General features: G+C 42.8%; 1 protein-coding gene across 2 annotated transcripts in view; it reads right to left on the bottom strand.

Annotated features, from left to right (window-relative positions):
- Nucleotides 1-1,665: 1,665 nt before the first annotated feature.
- The window catches only part of LOC127344130 (uncharacterized), a 38,070-nt gene continuing 16,232 nt past the window's right edge, over nucleotides 1,666-23,503 (bottom strand). For both annotated transcript variants that reach the window (XM_051370347.2, XM_051370365.2), the window contains exons 4-12: nucleotides 14,768-14,999; nucleotides 14,515-14,644; nucleotides 14,165-14,380; nucleotides 10,490-10,840; nucleotides 9,937-10,204; nucleotides 9,059-9,296; nucleotides 8,742-8,889; nucleotides 8,332-8,596; nucleotides 1,666-2,055 (exon numbers count right to left, since the gene is read on the bottom strand). In XM_051370347.2, the coding sequence (XP_051226307.1) occupies nucleotides 2,009-2,055; nucleotides 8,332-8,596; nucleotides 8,742-8,889; nucleotides 9,059-9,296; nucleotides 9,937-10,204; nucleotides 10,490-10,840; nucleotides 14,165-14,380; nucleotides 14,515-14,644; nucleotides 14,768-14,999 (1,895 nt within the window). In that variant the 3' untranslated portion in view covers nucleotides 1,666-2,008. The remainder of the gene's footprint in view (nucleotides 2,056-8,331; nucleotides 8,597-8,741; nucleotides 8,890-9,058; nucleotides 9,297-9,936; nucleotides 10,205-10,489; nucleotides 10,841-14,164; nucleotides 14,381-14,514; nucleotides 14,645-14,767; nucleotides 15,000-23,503) is intronic.

Raw genomic sequence — 23,503 nt, 5'->3', positions numbered from 1 at the left:
TTCGATTGATTTAGCGAAGCCCGCGTCAATTCCTTGGAGGTAGATGATGAGGTTGACGAGGCGCGTCGAACGGCGATCTTGGATGGTCTTGGGGTGGCTGGAATTGACGGGGAGCCGGCGAGCAAGGCGCGGTGGTTCTCGTTGGGGTTCACAGAGATGAAGAGGGGAAAAGAAACTGGTGGCGGCGCGTGGGAGGGAAAGTCCAGGGTTTCAGGAGGCCGGAAAATAAGAGCATCTCCAGCCGTTGGGGCTCCCCATGCTGAAATACGGCGCTAAATAGCGCTGGATGGATGTAAAAATTGGTCTGGGGAGACCCATTTTCCCAGCCGCGAGCCCAGGATGGATGAAAGTATTTTGACGTAATACGGCGAATTCAGACAAAATTGGGCGAAACTTGTTAAAACATAAGCGAAATTTAATGATATTTAACATATAGAGGCTTGTTCGTACATAAATAGGCCGAATTCGTACATATATTTGAATTCGGTGATGGGATAACTTAAACTTAAACTAAAACCGGCCTTCTACATGCCGAAATGGCAGTAGAAGGCCGTGTAGTCGCGACTGGTGTGGCGGCGCGGGCAGCGAGTTGCCGCGCGGCGGCCAGGTCCAGCATGGGCGCGTTTGGTAGGCTGCATGCTACGCGTTTCGTGATACCGAGGCGACGACATTAACTCGCCGCGTGAAAGCTACGCGTCCGGCGAATACTGACCGACGGCAGGCTTTTACAGCGCACGGAAGACGATGCGATGAGGACGACGATCGGTGTCTCTCGCCGACAAGTTGGAGCCACCAGACGCGCGGAAAGTTTCCTTGGTGTTTCACGCGCTTTCGTTTCGTCGGAGTGCCCGAGCGCTCCCCGGGGGGCCGGGGATGTCCTGGGCTCTCCGGACGGAAGAAAGGCCTAATCCGGACGAAAACGAGCAACCGAGGGCGCGACTGGACCATTTTTGTCCATCCGAATGACAAAACGCGGTCCTAAGGGCCTCATCGGGGAGACGGCTGGGATGCTCTAAAGGAGGATGGGAGGGAGCAGGTGTAGAAACGTGGGCGCGGTGGTTGAGCTCTGTCTGCGTCTCCTCTGTGATCGCTGTCTGCGTGACGACGACGAAGGAGATAATAAGAGAGGGGGTTGCGAAGAGGTACGTCCAGGAAGAGATGGGCCAAAGGGGAAGAAGGTTGCTGGGCTTTGCTCCAGGGCTGCGGAATGGGCTGGCAAGGAGGGGGTGGAGGGAGGCCACGCTGGGCTGAGGAAGAGAGAGATCCAGGGGAGGATTTGGGTTTTCCTTTTTATTTTAAAAATTATTCTCCTCATTCTTTTGTTTTAGAAAAATTGTTTGTAAATTAGTTTTGAATCCAGCACAAACAAAAGTTTGGATTTGAATACATAGGAGGAGATAAGATAACATAAGAACCAGAAGTTTTATAGCAAAAATAATAAATTGTTTTGCTTTAGGGTTTTTGTTAAAAGAAAAAGACAGGGAAGATTTCATGTAGAAATCATATGAGAGGAACAACAAAATAGTTAGGGTTTTAGTAAAGTAATTGTATTTTGTTAAATAAAACATGAATGATATGATGTATATTCCATGATGACTTGGAACGACTCGGAAAGACACGCAATTGGGAAAATCTAATATAGGGGTTTTTCCGGGTTGTTACACATGGGTGTATAATCGCCTGAGAAATTACATTCCTCTTATGACAGTAACATCATTCCATTTCTAGAAAAGCTGTAGTGACTAACAAAAAGAGCAGAAGCTCCAACCAGAACTAGAGCACCTCAATTCATGTAGATATCTCATCAACCCATTACCAACACATATTGGAAAAGTCTTGAGGGGTATCACTTAGATGCTATTGTCACCAGACTAGCTATGTGCTAATTCAAGTATGTTTTATTGCTTCCTCATGATTACATAAGCATCACTCTTGTCTGCATTGACCATTTCTTTAGTTGACCCCTGATCATCACGATAACATTCACCGAAGCAAGTCGCCCATGTTATTACTTCAATCCAAGTCGTTCCATCAATCTCATCACCTTACTCTTTTCTGATAACAAACGAATGTACGAAAGCATTAGATCTCAACCTAGCTCAGAATATATAAATTAGCTTTAGAAGATAAAAAACTTGAGTTCACTTTCATAAAAAATTAAGGACCAAGGAATGTGTAATTAATCATCGGTACCTTCCCAAAGTTCCGATTGATCAGCAAGTGCAATACATGCATACAATATGAATGACAGGAAATGTTGCTACCTCCCCAACCCACCTTCCTCCTCTCCACAACTCTACGAGTAGAGTGGACTCATGGACAACAAGGAAGTTTCACTTTAAAATAAGTCTTCCTTACCCTACAAATTTTTGGACGGCACAAGCTGCAGTACTTTGCAAAAATATGTTGGCCATCGGATGAACATCCTGGCAGTCAAGAAGGCCGACGCACAAAAAATTATCATGCTAGAACCCATACCGTCGGAAAATTACGTCGTTCTTGGTAGCTGGATGGACCGACCCATTTTAATGTCACGATAGGTAAACTTGGGCATAGATTATGACGCCGTGGATTGAACTTGACGTTTACCGTAGAGAGACTAGATAATCTCGTCTCGTATGGTCTACCACCACTGAGACAAGTTGAACATGATGTAATACTACCCCCTGATCTAAATTACTTGTCACAGATTGAAATCTGGTTGACCGGAGGAAGTATTATGTTTTCCTCTTCATGTTGTTTTAATATGGTATATGAACTGATTAAAATCATGGATTTTTTTTAGTGTCACATACCTTCCGTTCATTCAAGTATCAATATGTAATGACCTTGCAATTTTTTGATAACTTCAAGATAATCTCATAGCTATATGAATCGGTCCAATATCAGATCAAGATCAATAACATGGTCCAACGCTTCTCAGTAATCCAAAACGATGGGTTGACTGGTCAACAATATCTCACTAATAGTTCTGCCTAACAGATATTGGACAAGTATGGCCTATGGGTCTTCGTGGAAGCGAGTCACATAATTATGCCACACTAAGTCAAGTTAGATGTCTTAGCATTCTATATAATACACGAAATACTTGTTGTCAACTTGTCTTACCACACTGCCACACTCCCCTCTTGACTTGTATCTTCATGATATTAAGATATTTTCTTTATTAAAAAATCATTATAATGAGTAAAATTTATTCAAAAGTTGTCTGATATTGATGTACCATTATCGGGTCAGTTTTTATCTATCAATCTAACAACCATAGTATGGTAATCTGGCAACTGATGTGATAAAAAATCGTTACTCAGTTCCCTAGTTGTGCATATCATTGCAATGTCTAAACAAGTCATAAAATATTGTCTAGTAACCATGTACAATTAATGTGGTAATTGTGCACTTCTATTAATCTGACAATCATAGTACTTTGATCTATAAGTTGGTGCTGTGAAAATAATCATTGCAACATGATATCTAGTTTTGAAGCTCTTGTCGAGATGAACTGAGCTGTGTAAACAAGTAGCTAATCAGATTAACTTTGCAGGAGATAAACCATTTTGAAATTTTGGATTTAGCTATTAATGTAATAGTGTCAGCCTAGTGTGCTAGATTCCTTACATACATGCATGTGACATCTCCATATAAAGGAAAAGCTCTCAAACTTGCTGCCGCACCACAAGGATATATGTGTGTGGTGCCTATGTGTAGAATTTTGCAAGAAAAAATTAACACTTGGGAGTTCAGTAATTGAAATACCTTGGATGTGGTAATCTTCTTGGTTGATATTTGTACATAATGGATGTGGTCATTTGCTAAACTGTAAGACGAATTAAACTAGCTATATAACACCATTGACAGGCAACGACATGGATCACAGGCACGAGAGCTTGGAGTGGACACGTTGGGAGACCTCTAGAGGGTAAGAGGAAACTAGCTGTTGGACAAGCAATCACACAGTTTGGTAGAACGAGTCAAATTCAATAGGCGAGCACCGTTCGTTGGATTGGTGTGTTGCTCAAGTCAGTGGGAGCTTATAGCGGCTGAAGCGGAACGCCGGGATTAGGGTAGTCAGACTAGCCGATTCAACTAGTGAGGCATGCTAGACAAGGAGGTAAAATTGGTAGTTGGCAAAGATACGGAGAGTTCTGATGTGAATATGTCATTATGATTGGGTCTCTTATGACTGCTAATCTGTGAACGTGGATCTAAGGTTTGAATGCACCCGCAGAGAACAAAACAAAATATGGCTTCGATTTGACAAAGCAACTCATGTAGAATGTATGCATGATAGAACAAAGAAGTCGGATTCATATGGCATGAGGTGACTTGGAGCTCAAGGTAGTCCCATGAGGCCAAACTGAAGGTGCAGAAAAATCTGAATTATATTGAATCAGGATACATTTTAGTTGGTGGTTGAAGTCGTCCTTGGCTACGAGCGTACAACTACGATTCGACCAAGGGTTTAGCACCACATGGTCATAAGGAAGGGGCTAGGAGAGGGAACAAATAAAGTATCTCATGAGTTTCATAGCTTCAAATCTTTGAGCATGAGTTTCGGAAGGAAAAACGTTCATACAAGGACACGTTGCTGAAACAGTGGAGAAACTCAGGTCGATTCTGATCTAATGGACCAGATCAACATTAGCTTTTCCATAGAGAGTAGTTGGGTCCACAAACATATCCACGTCAACCAGGTTTGACGTGACATAGTTTGATATTACGAGCAACTTTGCTTTATGGATTTTGATGTTGTGAACCATGCCGGGATGGTTGTTGAAGACTGGGGCGCCCGGGGCCATATGGTTGGTCATAATTGATCACATCCTATATCATGTGATGTACGTGGTGAAATTATCCAAGGAAATATAGACCAAGTTGGAAGTGCAGTTTACGGACAAGATGATGCCTAATAAATTGTATATGAAACATGAGCATTACGACCTAAAATTTTAAAAGGAGGTAGACCTGACTAAGCACATCAGTGCATTCCACTAGGTGATCTTCTACCTTATTTATGAATTACAGCGTGAGAGTCTCCTACTGTGATCTAGGTCCTACCATGGATAGAGGTAAATAAAGATGGAGAACGAAAACACAGGGCCTTACTTATGCTTACTCTGTTGCCTATGTCTTAGAAGGGTATGGTTGTTACTCTAACATTTGGCAAGGCTAGCATCACCAAGCGAGGTTACTACCATGTAACTATCTTATGATCAAAGAGAAGAAAAAATTGTGAGAAATATTTTGGTGTTGGTGAAAGTGAATGTATGTGCTAACGGTAAAAAACAATTACAGAGAGAAATACAACATGATGAAAAAAAGGAGAAGAAATTTCCACAATGTTTTATTGCAAGGAGTGGTGTCATATAAGGAAGGTGTGGCCAACAAAGAAGACGAATGATGGAGCCAGCAATCAAGATGTGATTTATGTGAAGCAGGGGCTACTCCATTTCAAAAAAAGATGTGAGTTATGTACTTGATGATGAACTTCTATCCCTAACAAATTAATTGTTCGATGAAGTGAGAATATTGGATTCGGGGAGCTCTTATCATCTGATGTCTAACAAGGTGTGGTTCTTGACCTACAAGTCTCATGATTTGTAGTTGTCTATCAAGGCAATGGTGCCCTAAGCGTATTGTGTGCATTGGAGATATTAAGATCAGGACCGAAGATGGTGGTGAACTAATTCTGAAGGATTCATATTTCACTTGGAGAACTTCATGGTTAAGTTTTTCGAGCTTGTGGATAGTTACAAGTTGGCCATGAAAGACAAGAAGAAGGAGAGCTGGTGATGAACGGTAGAAGGAGTGAAGGACCAAACGTAACCTGTACATGGTGTGTGTGAGCATCACTCTAGGTGGACTTGAAGAGGAGCAAGTTGTGGCGACATGTTGAGTTGGAGAGTCAGTTGGACAGGGAGTTGAAGGCTGGCTCATACGAATGACCGACAAGGGAGACAAATTTTAACCATAAACATGTAGCACGAACATGACGATTTCATGTTGAAGGAAATATTCATCAATGTAGTGTTCGTTTTAACCATGTCGAATATATGTATAGGCTACCGCGTTAGACTTGGATTACTCATAGTGTTGGTGTTGGAGTCAAAACACTTACAGGTGCCAAGCTAGCATGTAAGCGATGGTCTCAAATGACACCATTGGGTTTTTTGTGATCTCTTCTAAAACCAACAGAATACTCTCTCAAATAGCCAATGATAGCACTACACACAAAAAAGTGATCCCCATGATATTTGGTTTTAGGTTCGCCCTTGAACACTTTTTTTTCTCGATAAAGGAGCATAGCCCCAGCCTCTGCATCCAAAGGATGCACAAAGGTTTCTGCTTTATTAAATTATTCGCGATGCCTTACAAGGGGAATACAATGATCTACTTGAAGCCTCCTTCCTAGCGACAACTCGCTATACCAACGATGAAGGGGGGACCATGAACAAGGCCATACTCCCTGACGGTACCAACGCACATCATCCAAAAAGCAAAACCCCGAGGGTGTGCCATTGCACACGTCGCAGAGTTCGCAACCGCCATCTATCTCGAACCCATCTCCAAGCGAGATCAACGCATTGACCGTGCCATGCCTGCCGTCGATGTCACCATAACACCAAACAGCTCCACCATCCTGCCCGCGTCCAGCAGTCCTCTCCCGTATTCGATACCCCGCAGCTCCACGCCGCTGAGAATCACCGACGACAACGTGGTAGATGAACACCACTCCACCAAAATCCACCTCCATCCAGCGGCTGCTCCAAAAACGATGCCCCAAGAGGTAGCAAGACGCAGGGAGCGCCGTCATCGTCCGATCCTGGCTGGATCTAGGGTTTCCCCCGGAGCAGCACGAGTGAGTACTCGCGGACTACGACGATGATGTCTTCAAGAAGGAAGCGACGCTTCACGCCACCATCGCCCGCCAATCGTGACACGGTTTTCACCGATAGCCGCGACTCCCCAACTCGGCGAGAGCAAACGGAGAGGCCAGCAAAGATGATGCCTTCGCAAGGGAACGACGCCAATAGCCGCCGCCATCATCCGCCAAGAACGAAGTCAAGGCGCGGTGTTCACCGGTGGCCCCTTCGCCGCTAGCTCGTCGTCGACTAGATCTTTATCGCCGGGGTAGAGGGATCTCGTGATCCGCCACCCCAACAACCAGCCGACCTCCTCCGGCGAAGAAGAAGGCCGTCTCCACCATCGAATCCAAGGTTGCTGCCCCGGGTGACCTCGTACCGCAGGAGAAGCCCAAGATCATCGCCCCGCACCGGCGAGAGGCGGAGGGGATGGCGCAGTCCGTCCCACCACCAGCCTGCACCGGCGTGCCGCCAATGGGAGGTGGGGTGGCCGCAACACATATCAACTCTTGCCGCCGTCGCCCCTCCATCCCCGTCCGACCGCCGCCTCCCAGCCATCCACACGGGAGGCGGGAGGGACGCCGCCGCAGCATCGAGGGAAGCTCCCGGCTGCCGTCCCCAGCGTGGCAGGAGGAAAGGCCGCCGCCGCCGCCACGCCCCGCGGGCTTTGCCCGGCGGCGGCGGAAGGCGGCTAGGGTTTGGTGGTGCGGGGAGGGTGTCCAAGTATTGGGTACTGCACACAACAGCCTTGAACACTTGTAGATCAGAGCTAATATATAAGACAATGTGGCTTGCCAAACAAAATAGACTAAATTGGTAGGTTAGACACAAGACTGTAAGAGGACAGTCCAATGCCCGTGACTTGGGTGACCGACATGGCATGCTGGTTGTGATGTGTATGATGGTCTTGACAAAGTATCGTCGACTGTACTATGTTGATTTACTGGATGGAAAGGATCGCCTAATTAAGCATACTCAAGCATGCTCTGCTGATGTAAGCTTGGATTTACGAGTTATACTAAATTAGAATAATTTTAATTATTTTTATTCCGTAGGAGAATTTCATTATACTTAACGCTTTTACATCTAGTGGTTAGACTAAAAATATTAACTCGTAATTCTGAATGTGTTAAATGACATCGTAATACTATGGCGTTGAGTTGTAGTGGAAAAGTAGATACTTTGTTTTTTTTATACGGGATGCTTTTAGTAAACACAAACATTCCTATCAAGACGGTATACAATATTTATAAATCCGGCCTCTGAACGTAAGTGTGTTGTTTCATTATTTCTGCGAGCACTTTTGTGCTGAGCAAGTTGGATATATAGTAGAGGCCCAACCCAGAGTGAGCGTGAGCTCTCTAAGATTGGCCTTTGCTTTTGGGTCCAAACCAATAAAATAATTATATCCAAAATAATCTTTGCATTTAAAAGAAGGAATTCACACTCGAAAGTTGCAGAATTGAAATACCTTTGATGCGGTCATCGGCTTGGGTGATATTTGTACGGACTGGAGGTATGGGCACTCCTCCTGCACCTGCTCTTGCAACTGGGACCGGTATCTTCCCTTCGTTGAGCCAAGTTAGGATCTTCCTAGTTGTAGGTCTCTCTTTAGGCATTGGCTTTACACATAGTAGGCCAATGTCAATGCAGAGTTTTACTTGCCACAGATGCTCATATTCTAGTGAGGGGTACAGTGATTGTAGTTGCGACTCTTCGCTCCAGTTTTCCTCTATCTGAAGAATATATTAGATCAAAGATATAAAGATAAATCACTAGTACATAAATATTTAATAATGAGATAAAGGCAGAAAATTATTGCTATTTCCACTGAACCAACAAAAGTATCTCATGATCAAAGGGATCAGCAGATTATCTTACACTCTTGATAAGCATTTCGTGTTTGCCTTTGATCTCTTGCCGTGTTGTGATCTCTAGGATCATAAGACCCAAGCTGTATACATCTACCGTAGCTAGATATTTGAAGTCAGTACCCCTAAAGTGGAAGAAGTCCGGTGGCAGGTAAGATCTGCAAAATAGAGCACGGAGATGCATATATGAACATATGAGTTTAATTAAAACCATGTTACGACCCATAGAGTAGCTAGATCGATCGGCCGCAACACATAAGCATGCGTGATGAGAAAATTCTAGAGCTAATCATGAAACCGGCTGCACTGATAGCATACAATACATACATTTGTCCATCCTTCTTAACTGCAATGGATCTGTTCTCCTTCTCACCAATGAGTTTGGAAAAATCGAAACCCGTGATGCATGGTGCGTTGTTTTCGTCCAGCAATACATTTGACGGGCATAGATTCAAATGAACAATTGGACCATTTCCATGGTCCTGGTGGAGGTACCGTAAGCCTTTGCAAGTTCCTTTGATCAATTTGTAGCGCATCTGCCAATCAAGTTTACGAGATCCTTGACCTAATAAACAGCAAGTAACAGAATGAATTACGGAGCTAGGTTAGCAAACTAAAAAATTGATCATTTTCCTACTACTTTTGCATGCAGTACGAGATTATATATATAAATATCACATCTGGTCTGACAAACTACTATATCATACTTCCTCCGTTTTAATGAATAATGTTTTTTTTCAAAAGTCAAGCTAAGGAAAGTTCAACCAAACTTGTAGAGAAATATATCATCTACTATGAGTCTATGATACTCTATAGGTATCATGTGAAAATATATTACATGATGTATCTAACTATATTGATTTTCTATTTTGCATGTTAATAATTTTTAGTAAAAATTTAGTCAAACTCTACATGGTTTGATTTTTCAAAAATAATATAGGACTTATTTATTGGAACGGTATATGATTCATATTGAAAGTTGATGCTCCCTTTCAGTGTAACTTTTACTACATTTGAGATTATTTATACTTGATAATTATTACTCCTTCCATCCGACCATCCCTAATTATAAGATGTTTTGCTGACACACCCTACAACGTCCCAAAACGTCTTATAATTAGGAAGAACGATAGTAATAAATTAGTGGACCCTTTCACACAAAAAACGGTTGTCCAGAGATATATTACTGGTGATCGGTATCATACCGACAAGATAGTCGTGAAGGCTTCCGTTGAGCATATATTCATAGCAGAGCAGTTGTTCGTGACCATCAAAGACCACTAGTTTTTCTTGACCTTTGAACTCTACCAGTCTCTGTTTTCTAGATTCGTCGTGGCAGTAGCTGACAACCTTTACTATATTCTTGTGATCCAGACTCTTGAACTGTTCTGCTTCCATCTTGAACTTATTAACGGGAATTTCTACTCCAATAAGCCTTTTCACAGCTACCATTTTTTGGCCTGGGACATCACCCTGTTCAAATATATGTATACATGCTTGGTATGAGTTATATACATACAATTCATATGTAAACTCAAGCTTCCCCGAACTAAAACACAACAAGGGTTAGGATCGTTTCGTACCTCTTCATAAGCTTAATTATGAAAGATACAGAGCGATCTCAGTCTTTGATGTGTTTAACTTTTGGAAAAGGAGGTGTACCAAAGAAGAAACCAAACCCTTAAAACGATGATTACACAAGCAAAGCAAAACAGTGCATCTTAGGCTCCGTCGAGGTGAAGATAGAATCATGCGTACCTTATAAACAAATACCTTGTGAGAACCTGGTCTGTACATACCGTCCTTCCCCACAATTCGTTTGTAAGAAAATTTATCTGTAATTTCCTTTAGGAATGTTAGCTTAGACAGGTCCGCCGATGTCGGCAACTTGCTTATCGTGTCTAGTTTATCATGTTCTTGGGTGCTTGTTTCCCCACTTATGTCTGTGTCGGCGAGTGACTCGATACTTGGAGGATACTCGGCTGTCGCTCGACTAATGGCAGTTGCGAACCACGACCAAAGCCCCTTTTTCCACCAGTGTGTTGAGTCTGGCTCTGGCTCTTGCTCAATAGTATCCGTGTCTGATAAGTTGGATTCCTCATCTCCTGACTGTTTATATATAAATCAACAACATGTAAGGATCTTTGCGATGTATGCCGGTGGGATTAGAGTAGTAAGTTTCTTGTCAACTTGACAATTAATATAAAGAAGATTAGAAGAGACAGAAGAATTAACACTTGGTGGAGACGATTGCTTCACGCCCAATAGTTTGTTACTTTCTCTATCCTACACTATGTCTTTGTCTCTGATGTATTTTCTTATTTAATTTTAATAGAACATCTATTTTTTCTAGTATTAGATACATCAAAATTTAGATAAATGTAAGACATCATTTTATGAACAGAGGTGGTACTATTTCTTATATATAAAAGCCGAACAGCTTTTGTTCTCACCACAGCCCCTCAGGCGTTACTCATACACGGATGAACAATATCTGTGCATGAACCTAGGGCTGCATATATTTTTTTTTACATTTTTTACAGATTTTTTAGTAATTTTTCAAGTGATGCATAATTCCCGACAGTACATAATTTATCGATTGAAATTCTCAGATTTGCCAAAAAACTATTATTATTAATTTGTTAGTGAAACTTTCCAACACAAACAGTAGTTTCCCTATGGTACCTATCTAATAGTAAGTTTTCAACGGTGCGTAAATCTTCAGCGTATGTTTCGCAATAGTATTAACAAATCCTGCACTATCAGAATTTTTTGAAAGTAATTCTTCAAGAAAAAAGTTCGTCCTCAACTGAATTCACCAAAAATAATAATCCAACAGTAATTCTAACGATTGTTATCTAATATTCTCTTCGTTTCTAGATATAAGCTTTATAGTTTTTTGAGAAAAAAATCTGGAATATAGGATTCATTGTGTTCCACCACTTGTTTGACCAACTTATTTTAGGATTTGATTAAGTTTTCTTATCTTATGCAAGCATCTCTATTTTCTCATGTTAATTGTTCAAGGATAATGCCGTCCAAAGCTGGTGTAATTTTTCCTAAAAGTATGTTCCTTAATTTCCGTGCAAAAAACTATATGGCTTATATCTAGAGACGAAGGAGAGAGTATTGATTAAATGGTGCGTAAATTTTCTAGGGCATTTTCGCAACACTTCCTCCATGATACATGCATGGTAATTTTTTTCCTTTTCCCGCGCTGATGAACAGTGGCCATGCATGAACAGTGTCCTGGGTCCCTATTTTTTTTTACATTTTTTGACATATTTGTTTCAATAAGTTTTACAATGATTTAATATTTTCCGACATTACTTTATTTGTTGAAATCCTCATCTTTGGCAATTTTTTTGACCATAATTTGTAAGTGAATTCTTCAACTTAGACAGTAGCTTCCCTAGGTAGCTATCTAATAGAAAGTTTTCAATCGTGCGTAAACTTTTGGCATCAATTTCGTGATAGTATTCTTCAACGATGCACGACCAGTAATTTTTTCAAAGTAGTTATTTTTCAAAAAACTTCATCCTCAAATGAATCCACCTACGGTAATTCTCCAACAGTAATTCTAGCGATTATTATTATCTAACAATAATTAACCTATGCATAATTTTTTAGGGCATTTTCGCGACATATTTCCTCCCCAGTGCGTGAACGGTCATTTTTTCATAGCAATTCTTTGACAAAAAACTTCATGCCAACTCTAATTCGCCTAAAGAAAGTATCCAACGGTAATTTCGACGATTATTGTCTTTTGGTAATTTTTTAACCGGAGGTTATTCCTCGATGTTAACTTTCAAAAAATATTTTCTCAACGGTACAAGAATGGTAATTCTTTATTTATATTGCACTACAAATTTGGTTGGAGTTCCTGAGTTTTGTAGATCTAGATAATTTCTTGATTTTCTACTATTTATAATTTCTCATGAGAATGTTTCATATTTTATTTTTGATTATTATTTAGCATGTGATTCAGAACTATTTCCTATGTGAAAATTGTCAAATTGGCGATATTTTGCCTACATAGAGATTATACAAGTTTAAATGTAGGTACATATTTCAATGCAGAAAAAATGTGTACATACAGATGATAATATACTGTAGTCATCTACTTAGATTTACCGTCTTATGAACTCTGAAGTAAAATTCTACTTAGCTGATAATAGTCCGCTTACCTGACTCCACTGAGGAGCTAACAAAATTGATGACGTTATAAACAACTAAACATGAAATCAACCATCAACAATGTACCTTCTTGCTTTTATAAAAAAAGTACCTTTTTCTTGTTGAACACTCTTATAGATTAACAAGGCACAGTTAAACATTTAAGTTGAGTACTGTTAGAACAAAGTCTATGCATTCAATATCGCTCATACGTGGGCCGCGAGATCCTTCCAAGTTAGAAATAATGGAAGACACTACTATGGGAAAATCCACTTTGTCTCATAGCAACATATGAACCCTGTGTGTGAAAATATATTTTGAAGTGTCAAAAAATTTTGAAATAAAATTTTGCATGTACACCTAGACATTTTATGTTCGTACACAACTTTCCGGAATTTTTTTTATGTCTCCTATAAAAAAACACAAATTTTGATAGTACAACACAACTACGTACATGAACTTTTTTCTTTTTTATACATGCAACATAAAATGTTGTTTTTTTACGAAAACTTGTGTACGAACATAAAATATGAAAATGTACACCATAAATTTTATGTCAGAATTTTTTTTAACATTTTTTTTAATTATTTTGCATAATGGATGCAAATGCTTATATGAGCCAAAATGCCTCCTCCACTACTATGGTGTAAGGATGTAAAACCTCGGTAAAAGGAGGCAATGTTTTAGCTTACCGAATACGGAAAACACATTTTAAAATGTTTAAGAAGTAAAAAATTATCATGCAGTAGGATAAATATTTCCTATTTCTGGGTATAGCTACACTCATATCTAATATATACAACCGTACAAAAGTATATGTAAATATTTTTTCGATTTGAGTATATTCCTACACAATATCTAAGATAAGTCAAACAAAGTTTGGTGAAAAAATGCAAATAAAACCGATAGTTTGCACTATATATCTAAAATACATTCATATTTATATGTAAAAATGGAGTATACGTAAAAAAGACATATTACCTCTAGATTAGTATATATACTTCCAAAATTGTACTAGACCCAGAAAATCCTGATTTTCATTCCTTGATATTACATGTACATACTTTTCGGTATGATAAATACAACTACCTAGATTGTGTGAAATACACGTAGATGTAACTACACTCGGGATGTAGTATAATGTTTTTCGATAAAGGGGTATAGTATAAATATATCGATTATAAGTTATCTACAGCATAAAGGTACATAAAGAACAAATACTCCGTACAATCTTTTCATGCGATCGGGTTGCCGTACCTGCCAAAGGGTTGGTGGGCCGCTGCTACCAGAATAGTCTGGACTTTCAGTTTCCTCAAGTCGGTGGATAATTTCCACTGCAGTAGGCCTTTTACGGTAGTCCATGTCAACACAGTTATACCCAATTTCCAGACATGTTCTAATTTGCTGGTAATTGTTTTCCCATAATGAGAACACTCCATCTTTTACCAATCTTTTCTTCAAATTTCTAAGTACCTGCACAAATTTACACCAAAATATGAGTCGCAAGGCTCAGAGGCATTCCCTATCTTTGGGAGTTAGCACATGGTACATCCAGTAAATTAATAGCGACCCTTTGATCCAAATGTAGTTTGAAAGGTTCTTCTTACTTGCTCAAAACTTTGTTCCCTGTCCCATCTCTGTCCAATCAATAAGTTCATAATCGTAACACCCAAGCTGAATATATCAGCCTTAAATGACAAAATACCTTTATCAATGAACTCTGGCGCTATGTATCCTCTACATGGCAATATATACATGCGTTAGACCAAAGGCATTTAGCTGACAATCTGTACCGTATTTTGGTTAGGCAAGACCTAATCCCCGCAGAAACGAATCAAAACTGTGCAGAGGTTAGCTCACCTAGTTCCCCTTAGCTCGTTGGTAAAACGTGAAATTGAGCTTCCAGGAAAGAAACTGGACAAACCAAAGTCACTTATTTTTGGCTTGAGGTTCTCATCTAGCAATATATTGTCTGGCTTGATATCTCCATGAATAATGTGCACTTCGTCGCTGTGGAGATAACGCAAACCATGACAAATTCCTGTAAGAATTTGAAAACGCTGGTTCCAGCCAAGACCTCCCTGAAAGTTATCTGCCGAAGTATGGATAATGTAATGGAAATGAGGTGAGTTGTCACCCCAAAATGTTAACATATATAGTGGATGAAGTAGAGAACGTAGATAGGAAACATGTATAATCCTGAAATTAATTTTTTTTGCAAATAACAAGTGGTCAAGTTAAGTCATGAAGTGTTATCCACCGTACCCAAAAACGCAGAGGTCGCCCAGAGCCAACCTAAACCGTCCGGCCCGATCTAATCCAGTGCTCGATCAACCTCGCGGCTGCCGTGCCACTTTTTTTTTTTTTTACCGGGCAAGAAGGCACGATTTCCTTCTCCCGTGGAGGATGTCACACCGTGGGGCAGCCTCCGCCACTGTTCTTATCTTATTAGTCGGCTCATCTTCCCTCCAAAACAGATTATGTCAATAAGCGTTCCTTAAGCGCCCTAGTATGTATTCCGGCCTGTGTATTTCCTCCTCCCCATTTCTAAACGTATGCAAGTCTCCCGCTCTCCGCAATATCTGGTGACCACTACTTTTGTTCACTATATGCATCCTTTAATTTCAGATCTCTACAATTTCGTCCTCGGTGTATGAGATTGTTGCACCATGTTCGGCCTTGTGTACACCTTAGCTGGTTGTTGGCTTCGTTGATTTAAAGCCGGACATCTCAATCCTTCTACCTAAAAGAAATATTACACTATTTTTTTTTAAAATAAAATCTCAATTTTTTTATTTGATAAAAGGAATATATTAATATCGAGAGATACCAATACATCCAGTATCTCCAACGACGCAATACTCTAATGGTAGTACGGATACATATAATCAAAAAAAGAATACTAAGAAATAAGAAGTCACGCTAGTGCCAGCAGCAACAATACATTCACCATCAAGACAACACCTAAACTCCAGATACTCCAAAAGCGACGTCTCCAAGAAGAGAACAGTGCACAAGCTCCGTCATCGCCCGATCAAAAGGTCTTAGGTTTTCACAATGAAGATAGTCTCTGCTCTCAAAATAATATCTTCAACAAGGTCATTTCCACGCATAACCAATTAAGGCTAGACCTTGGATTTTCACCTTAAAAGGTAAGACTCTGAACTTCACCCATGCTATCGCCCTCACGTGCATACAGCTGTTGTGCATCCAGAACACTAAGAAAGTCCCTCAACATCACAGAGACTCAATCCTCCATTGCTAATCCTCCAATTCGGCCTTTGTGATATTTTCTGCCTCTCATTTCACCACGGAACAGAATGGTATCTGATGGCAACATAGAACAGAGCTTTGCACCGCTCCCTCCAGATAAAACGGTCGGAATAAAATCATGGGTGAGCACGACCGAATACCACCTGATCCAACAAACTACAGGCATAAGGTGCACTATTACATTTGTTTGTGGAGCCTTCCGAAAATGGCACTCCAGCCAAATCTAGTAGGACATGCATCAGGAAGATCTTCGTCATGGCGCGCAAGGAACCCTAGGACCGCCGCCACTATTCAGGCTGAGCCCCCACGCAACAGGCCATCCTCGCTTGTCTCACCAGAAAACCTGCAGAAGAAACAACCCTTGGATGCGAGCGGGAGCCAGTAGGCCGCACAACAACCCTCGATGGTCGCGAGACCGCAGCCCGCCAAGCCCATCTGGGCCCAAATTGGGCCCTGGCCGCACCGCCGCCAGCCAAAAGCACCGAGGCCATCGCCGGCAACAACCATCGAGGGTCGTCGCTGCCCTAGCCGTCGTGTAACGGCCCAGGGTAGCACCCCTATTAGATTTGTTTGTGTTTTTCTTTTGTGCATCATCATGACATCATGCATCATATCATCCATGGTTTCACGAAATAAAATTATTTTATAAACCCTAGCTACCTTGTTTTCCCCTCTCATATGGTTTATATAAAACCCTCATCTTCCTTTTCATTTAACAAAACCTAAAAACAAAAATAAATACTTTAACTATGTTGTTTTCTCTCTCCCCACCTCTGTATTCAGAACTTAAATCTTGTTTGAATTATTTTCAACTTCTCTTTCTACAAACACATATTTCAAAATAAAACTAAATAGAAAGCCACCCTCTTTTCCTGGGCTCTCTCTCTCTTCCCCAGCCCATCTTCCTTCCCTTTCTCTTTCCCCCTGGCAGCCCAACCCCTGGCCCATCGCCTCCTCTCTCTAGCCCATCTACTCTTCCAGCCCGTACCCCTTCAGTCCCCTCCATCACTTTTCCACTTCGTCCTCGACAGCGACAGCCGAGAGGAGCACGAGAGGTGCTTGAGCCTCCCATCGCTGTCCACCACCACACCACCTCTGGCTCCCACTTGCTCCCTTCCCCTCTCCCTTAAAGCCTCACTCGAAACCCTAGCCACCAACCCTACTCTCCTCTCCCTCCCTAACGTCGTTGCCTCTTTCCCCTCTTCTTTCCCTCTCTGCGACACCGAAAAACACCGCCGCATCGCTTCCCGTCGCCGACGAATCAGGCCACCCCGTGCGACAACAAGACCACCAGAAGACGGGCCGTCCTCGTCTTCGTTCTCCCCTGCAAAGAATCGACCCCGCGCTTCCCTAGTCAATGGCAAAATCACCATCTTCACCTCCGGCCACCGGCGTCTTTCATTGATTCCGGCCACCGTGGTCCCCTTCCGTCCGTTCTGACTTCACCTCGAGCTTTAGGGTAATCTCCTCGACCTCCTGGACATCCTCTCCGTCCCCGTTGCTTCCTCTCTCCCTCGGTTGACGTTGTGCTGACCGCCACCTCCGCAGATGCTCGTCCCGACGATGCCCTGGTGCTTCCCTCCTCACCGCGCTGCCTCCCTTGGTCCGCGCCGACGAGGCAAGCTTCACGCCCAACCGCGCGCTTCCTAGAACCCACGGCATCGTCCGCACACCCCTTGCCATCCTCGCGGTGGTCACCGCCTGCCTGCGCAGACACGCACCCCGTCAAACACCTTCCGCACATCTTTCTCCTTCGCCAGCTTAGCGTCCAAGTCATCGGCTGGGACCCACCCGTCAGCGACTCCATCTACATTCCATCCCGGTGAGAAACGTTCCCCAGATCCAGATCTGTTTCTTTTGCTCTTAGCCCCCTGTCATGTTTCAAAGCTGAACCCGCAGTCCTTGCTTCTATCCATTTACAAGAAAACCCCCTGCATCTTTCTCAAATCAACCCGAGGTCTTTCCCCCGGTCAAACTTTGTTTTCGGGTCCTTTCCCAATTAAATAAAACTTGTTTGTCTATTTTTAAATAACTAAACACTAATCTGCTAATAATTTTTAATTGGTAATTCGAAATGAAAAGTGTTATACATGAAAATTGATCATAAAAATGTGCTGAACATGAATATGACATCCCTACAACTATTTTCATCTTAAATCATGTCGCGTGTTGGTAGTTTCGCATATCCACCTCACATACATGCGGAGTATTTCAGATATCCACCTAGGATTTTCTCACTCTGTTTAATATTGAAGTAGCTCACCATGCCATGTCTCTACCATGTTAATAAACCTTCAATATTGTCGGTAGAAATGCCACTCTAACCCTAATTTGTTGTCCGGGTTTCGATCCCACTTAAATTGGATAAGTTGCATTGCACCATTCCTGCCATGCCATGCATATCATATCTTCATCATGCGGTTCTTCTTCCGTAGTTGTAAGATTTGCATCCATTGTGTGTTGTAGCATTTGCTTCTTCCCAGATAGGATCGCGAAGTGGTGTTGCGGGTACGACAAGATCTTCAGCTGATCTTCGACAATCTTAAATATGCAAGCATTTCCTAAACTCCCGCCTCTACAGGAGTCGCTCACCTATTTTAATTTGCCTTCTCTCTTATGCTAGCCTTGAGTTGCGATCATGTCACGTGTCCTATCCACCTGTCACCTCGAGCAGTCCATACTGCCTCCATCACCCTCCTACAGCTGTTGTTTGGTTTATCGGGTCTGCCTTGCGAGTCATAGTGCATGCTAGTGCCGTTTATATCTTGTTACTATTATTGTTATCTTATCGAGTTATCTGTTGGGAGGTTATCACATGCTACTTTAGTTGTCAGAGATAATCATGTCCTACTTAATTGTTAACAACTAAAATTGTAAGCAGTGCCATCTCTGAGTCCTTCTGCGAAAGCATCAGATCTTTGTCTCGCTAATGTCCCCTAGGACCCGAGTTCTTGTTATCTGTTTCGAGATTGAGCGCTCTACCCGTACGTGGGGATGTTTATCGGGACCCCCCTCACCCATTACCTTTTCTCAATTCAGTTGAAAAGGGGCCACAACCTTGGTTTTATTTTCCTATACCATGTATGCCATGCTTTACTTACTGTTGCCTTCTGGTGTTTACATTCTGCTGTCTTGAGGTGTTTATATTCTGTACTGTACCCCGCGGAACGTTTAGCGAAGCGTGTGGTTTGCACGCTTAGCCATTAACGCAAACCTTGAGTTTGTCACGGAGTACAGCCGAACTTCGTCACGGGAAGCTTAGTCGGGTGCCCCCTAGACTTTCTTGTTGAACTGGGAACGGTCTTGTTGTGAGACTCCGCACTTGCTACGTGGGTTCGAGCATGCGTATGGTTACATTTGGGCAACCCCTGCAAGGTGTACATCTTATCGATAATCCGTGCTCGCGGTTATGGACGACTTGGAATTGTATAGCTTGATCATAGAACAAATTACATCTTTATGTTGCTGCTAATAAATTGATAATAACTTGCGTAGTAAATTAGCATCAGTACAACTGTTACCTAATAAAACTTGTCAACCGTGTGAGTGCCCTTGTTACTACTTCTTCCTTAGCGAAGGGGAAACACATCGGCTGGGTTATGTTTGCAGAGTATAGAACTGTTAGTGCACTCTCTTATCTATTCTAGCACCTGTAAGTTGAGAGTGTATCTATAGGTATTTAGTGCTTGCGCGCTGCCGCTTAACCCCATCATATTGCCTATGACGTTTCTCTTGCGTCTTCTATGTCCCCTACGTGCCTCAAGTACAAAGGACGACTGGTTGACGAATGCTATATGTCTTGAAGTCTTGTTAAGTACGAACCCGTACTTATTGCTGCTTTGGGACATAACCGGGCAGGTATGAAGATCGGTGCGATGAAAAATGACGTTAGCAAGGTTACCCTTCTAGCTTGGCCTGGGCAGAGTTATGGATGCCACTGGTTATCTTCAGAACTCTTAGTCCAATTTGTATCTTGTCCGTACTCGGATATATTTGATCTTCTGTATGATTTGGATCTTTGATATTGTATATTTGTATCTTGACTCGTTGAAGTCATTGTTGTAATATATCTGTTCTTGTAGGCTCTATTGTAATCCTGTTGTAATGTTACCGTTCGTGTTAATTCCTCTGGCATCACGTGTGTGATTCGTCACGCATGTTATGTCGGAGGGCGCCTCTGAATCGATATCGTGCGGATTTCGGCGGGATCGCTGGAATCCTCATGGTACCTGTTCCGGGGCATCACATGCCGGCCGCCACCGCACCCCACCACCAGCAGTGCTGCCCCACTCCCCACCGCACCTCCACAAGACAGCAGGCCTAGGCGGGAGACCTAGGCCCGCGGCATGCCTCCACCACTATGAGAGACAACCGTCGCCTAGCCGGGGAACGCCGCCCCGATCGCTGACAAGGGATTAACTTATCAATGCCTACAGGTTGTAGACTAGGGTTTTAGTCGGAAGTAGAGGGCAAGTAGATCTCGAAGGTTTCAGCCGAAAAGTGCTCGACGATATGAAAAGTAGGGTTTGTGAGACAATGAATCGATGCTTTCTTTGTCCCTCGACTCCCCCTTATATAGGAGGCAGAGCCGAGGGATTCGTAATACACAAGTTACAGAGTCCGGGAGGGTTTCCAACTCATCCCGCAAGATTACAAGTATTATTTCCTAATACAATTCTAGCTTTCCTTAACAGTAACTTGGACTTCCGATTCTTCTTATCCTTCGAGTCGTGGGCCTTTAGTAAACCCCGGGTACCATCTTCGGCAGGCCCATTGGGGATGCCTATGTCAGTAGCCCCCGAGATTTTGCTTGAATCACAGAATGAGGGAAAATCTCCAGCTTTATATTTATTCAATAACTTTGCCGAATTTTATCGCATATATTTGGATACGTAATTATATATTGTACAGGGATAATGGTAGTTGGGGCTAGTTCATCTGACGGATCAGGTACTAGTTAACTGCTCTAGTGGCAATCCGCAAAAACCTACTTCAAGATCACGTCCCTGGACATGATCTCGGGATATTGGTGTAAACTTCGACATGTGTCACTTAAGGTCTTACCATTCTGTCGAGTCCCAGTCATATTTTATCGGGTACCTAACGCGTTCGTTAGGATTTTTCTTCGTATCTGTTGATACGGAAAAAAGTAGCAAACCGACGTCAGAGACGGCACCACGCCACTCAGAACGGATCTGGGGTCTTACCTTTGCAAAGTTTTGCGGCATTCAGAGATTGTTCACAACTTTGGCACTCTGAGAATATATTGTCGAGTGCTTTTTCGGCTGTTGGAATAGCACATTTTATTGAGTCAACGGATGACTTATATTGCCCTCCCGATGGGAGCATATTTCGAGTTACTCACTTTTCCTTCTTCTTTCTCTCTTTTTTATAATTTCATCGGGCAAGGGAACAGCGTTCCCGATGGGAGTAGCCCCCGAGGCTACAACCAAGGACTTGTGCTTGGGTGTAGGCTCAACGCCTTACGTTGCTATATTTTCCTTCTTTCTCGAAGTTTTCATATCTATCAGCAAATATTTGTATTTGATCATAGGCTCTCGCCATTTCTATTTTGTCATTCTCGAGTTTTTCATTGTTCCAAAGTAGCCCCCGAGCATTTGATCAAAAACTTGTATTTGACCAAAGGCTCTCGAAATAACCAACAATCTTCTGTTGTCGCCGTTATTTATGAAGCTGTATAGCCGAATTTTTCTGTTGCCAAGGTGACATCATTGCTGACGATAGCCACGATCACTGTATCGGGAAAACGCGAGAACTGCTCTCTCTGCCTTGCGGGCCCAAATTGCTCATCAAGTTGACACGTCATGCAAGTGGGGGACACACGTCCTCCACTTTTCCTGGCGCACGCACTGTAGCGCCTGTTCTTTCTCTTCTTAGTGAAATTACTTTTTTACCCCTTGTCCACGTGTACACCATCTACCTCACAATTTCTTCATCCAACGGTGCGTCGATTCACCGCACCTCTACTTAAGGTCATCGTCTTCCTCCTTGTACACTTTCGCTCGCGCCGCACCTCTACTTCTCCTCTGCAAAAATCCTCCACTGCTCCCATTGCCTCTTGTGCTCAACCACGCTCGCACCTTTCTCCTCCACTCCCATTGATGCCACCACGCGCGCGGCTCACCAGGCATAGCACTCCCGAGTCAAAGATGGCCGCTGAAGATCTGGAGTGGGAGAGATCCAAGATCTCCAACCAGGATATGAACCTGCTGAAGAAGCTTGGGTTCACGAAGAAGGAAAACGCGCTGCGCTTCCCCAAGGAGGAAAGCTATCCATCGCCTCCAATTGAATACCGGGTCAGTTTCGTTGACCATCTCATCCGCGGTCTTTCTCCTCCTATCCACGAGTTTCTTCGAGGTCTTCTCTTTGTCTATGGGCTTCAGCTGCATCAGCTGACGCCCAATTCCATCCTTCACGTGTCAATTTTTATCACACTTTGTGAATGCTTCCTCGGAGTCCAACCTAATTGGGCTCTATGGAAGCGCATCTTCTGCCTCCGCCGTAATGGCTCCCACAACGTCGCCTATAACATCGGCGGTGTTGTTATCTGTGTTCGTTCTGACGTCGAGTACTTCGACGTCAAATTCCCCGACTCCGTCCAAGGGTGGCGCAAGAGATGGCTCTATGTGCACGAAGAGAGCTCCGACTCAGTGGAGAACAATATCGCTCCTTTCGACGGAGGAGCCAAAATCCTTCGCCGTCGTTCCTGGGATGTTGAAGCCACGGAAGATGAGAAATTGGCGACAGAGGCGCTGATGACTCGCATCCATGAGTTCCAGAACATCCGTGGCAAGGAACTGTCGGGTATTCAGATCACAGCCTATTTCCTTAGGATTAGAGTGCAGCTTCTCCAAGCTCGCTAGAATCCCCTTTAGATGTACGCTGGTGAAGAAGACGTCGACAGGCTCTCTAAAGATCTTCCTGTGAAGGATTTGGAGAAACTGATCCGAAGAATCTCGTCGCTCAGCAAGAAAGATACTATTCCATCCTCTTGCCGCATTACGCCATATAGTGGCGCCAATCCCCTTCCCGAGGTAATTTTTCCTCTTGACTACTATATTGTCTTCTCGAGTTTTTAGTATTTGTTGACTACTATCTTGCTGGCGTCTTTTGCATAACTTTTTGTCGACACTCCTTGTTTTTCGCAGAACCATCCTGTTCTAGCTTCTCTTTCTCCTCTTCCTGGTGGAGAAGTCGAAGAACGTACCGTTGTCGCTAATGACAACCAGGGTACTTCGCGCCCTGAGAGTGAAGTCGTGGGTTCTCAAAAATCCGCGGCTTCCTCTGAAAAAGAAGCCGAGT

The sequence above is a fragment of the Lolium perenne genome, chromosome 1 (assembly GCF_019359855.2).
Source record: "Lolium perenne isolate Kyuss_39 chromosome 1, Kyuss_2.0, whole genome shotgun sequence".
NCBI classification, from domain to species: domain Eukaryota; kingdom Viridiplantae; phylum Streptophyta; class Magnoliopsida; order Poales; family Poaceae; genus Lolium; species Lolium perenne.
The sequence above is the reverse complement of the archived record's forward strand: the minus strand, read 5'-3'. Positions and strand labels throughout refer to the sequence as shown.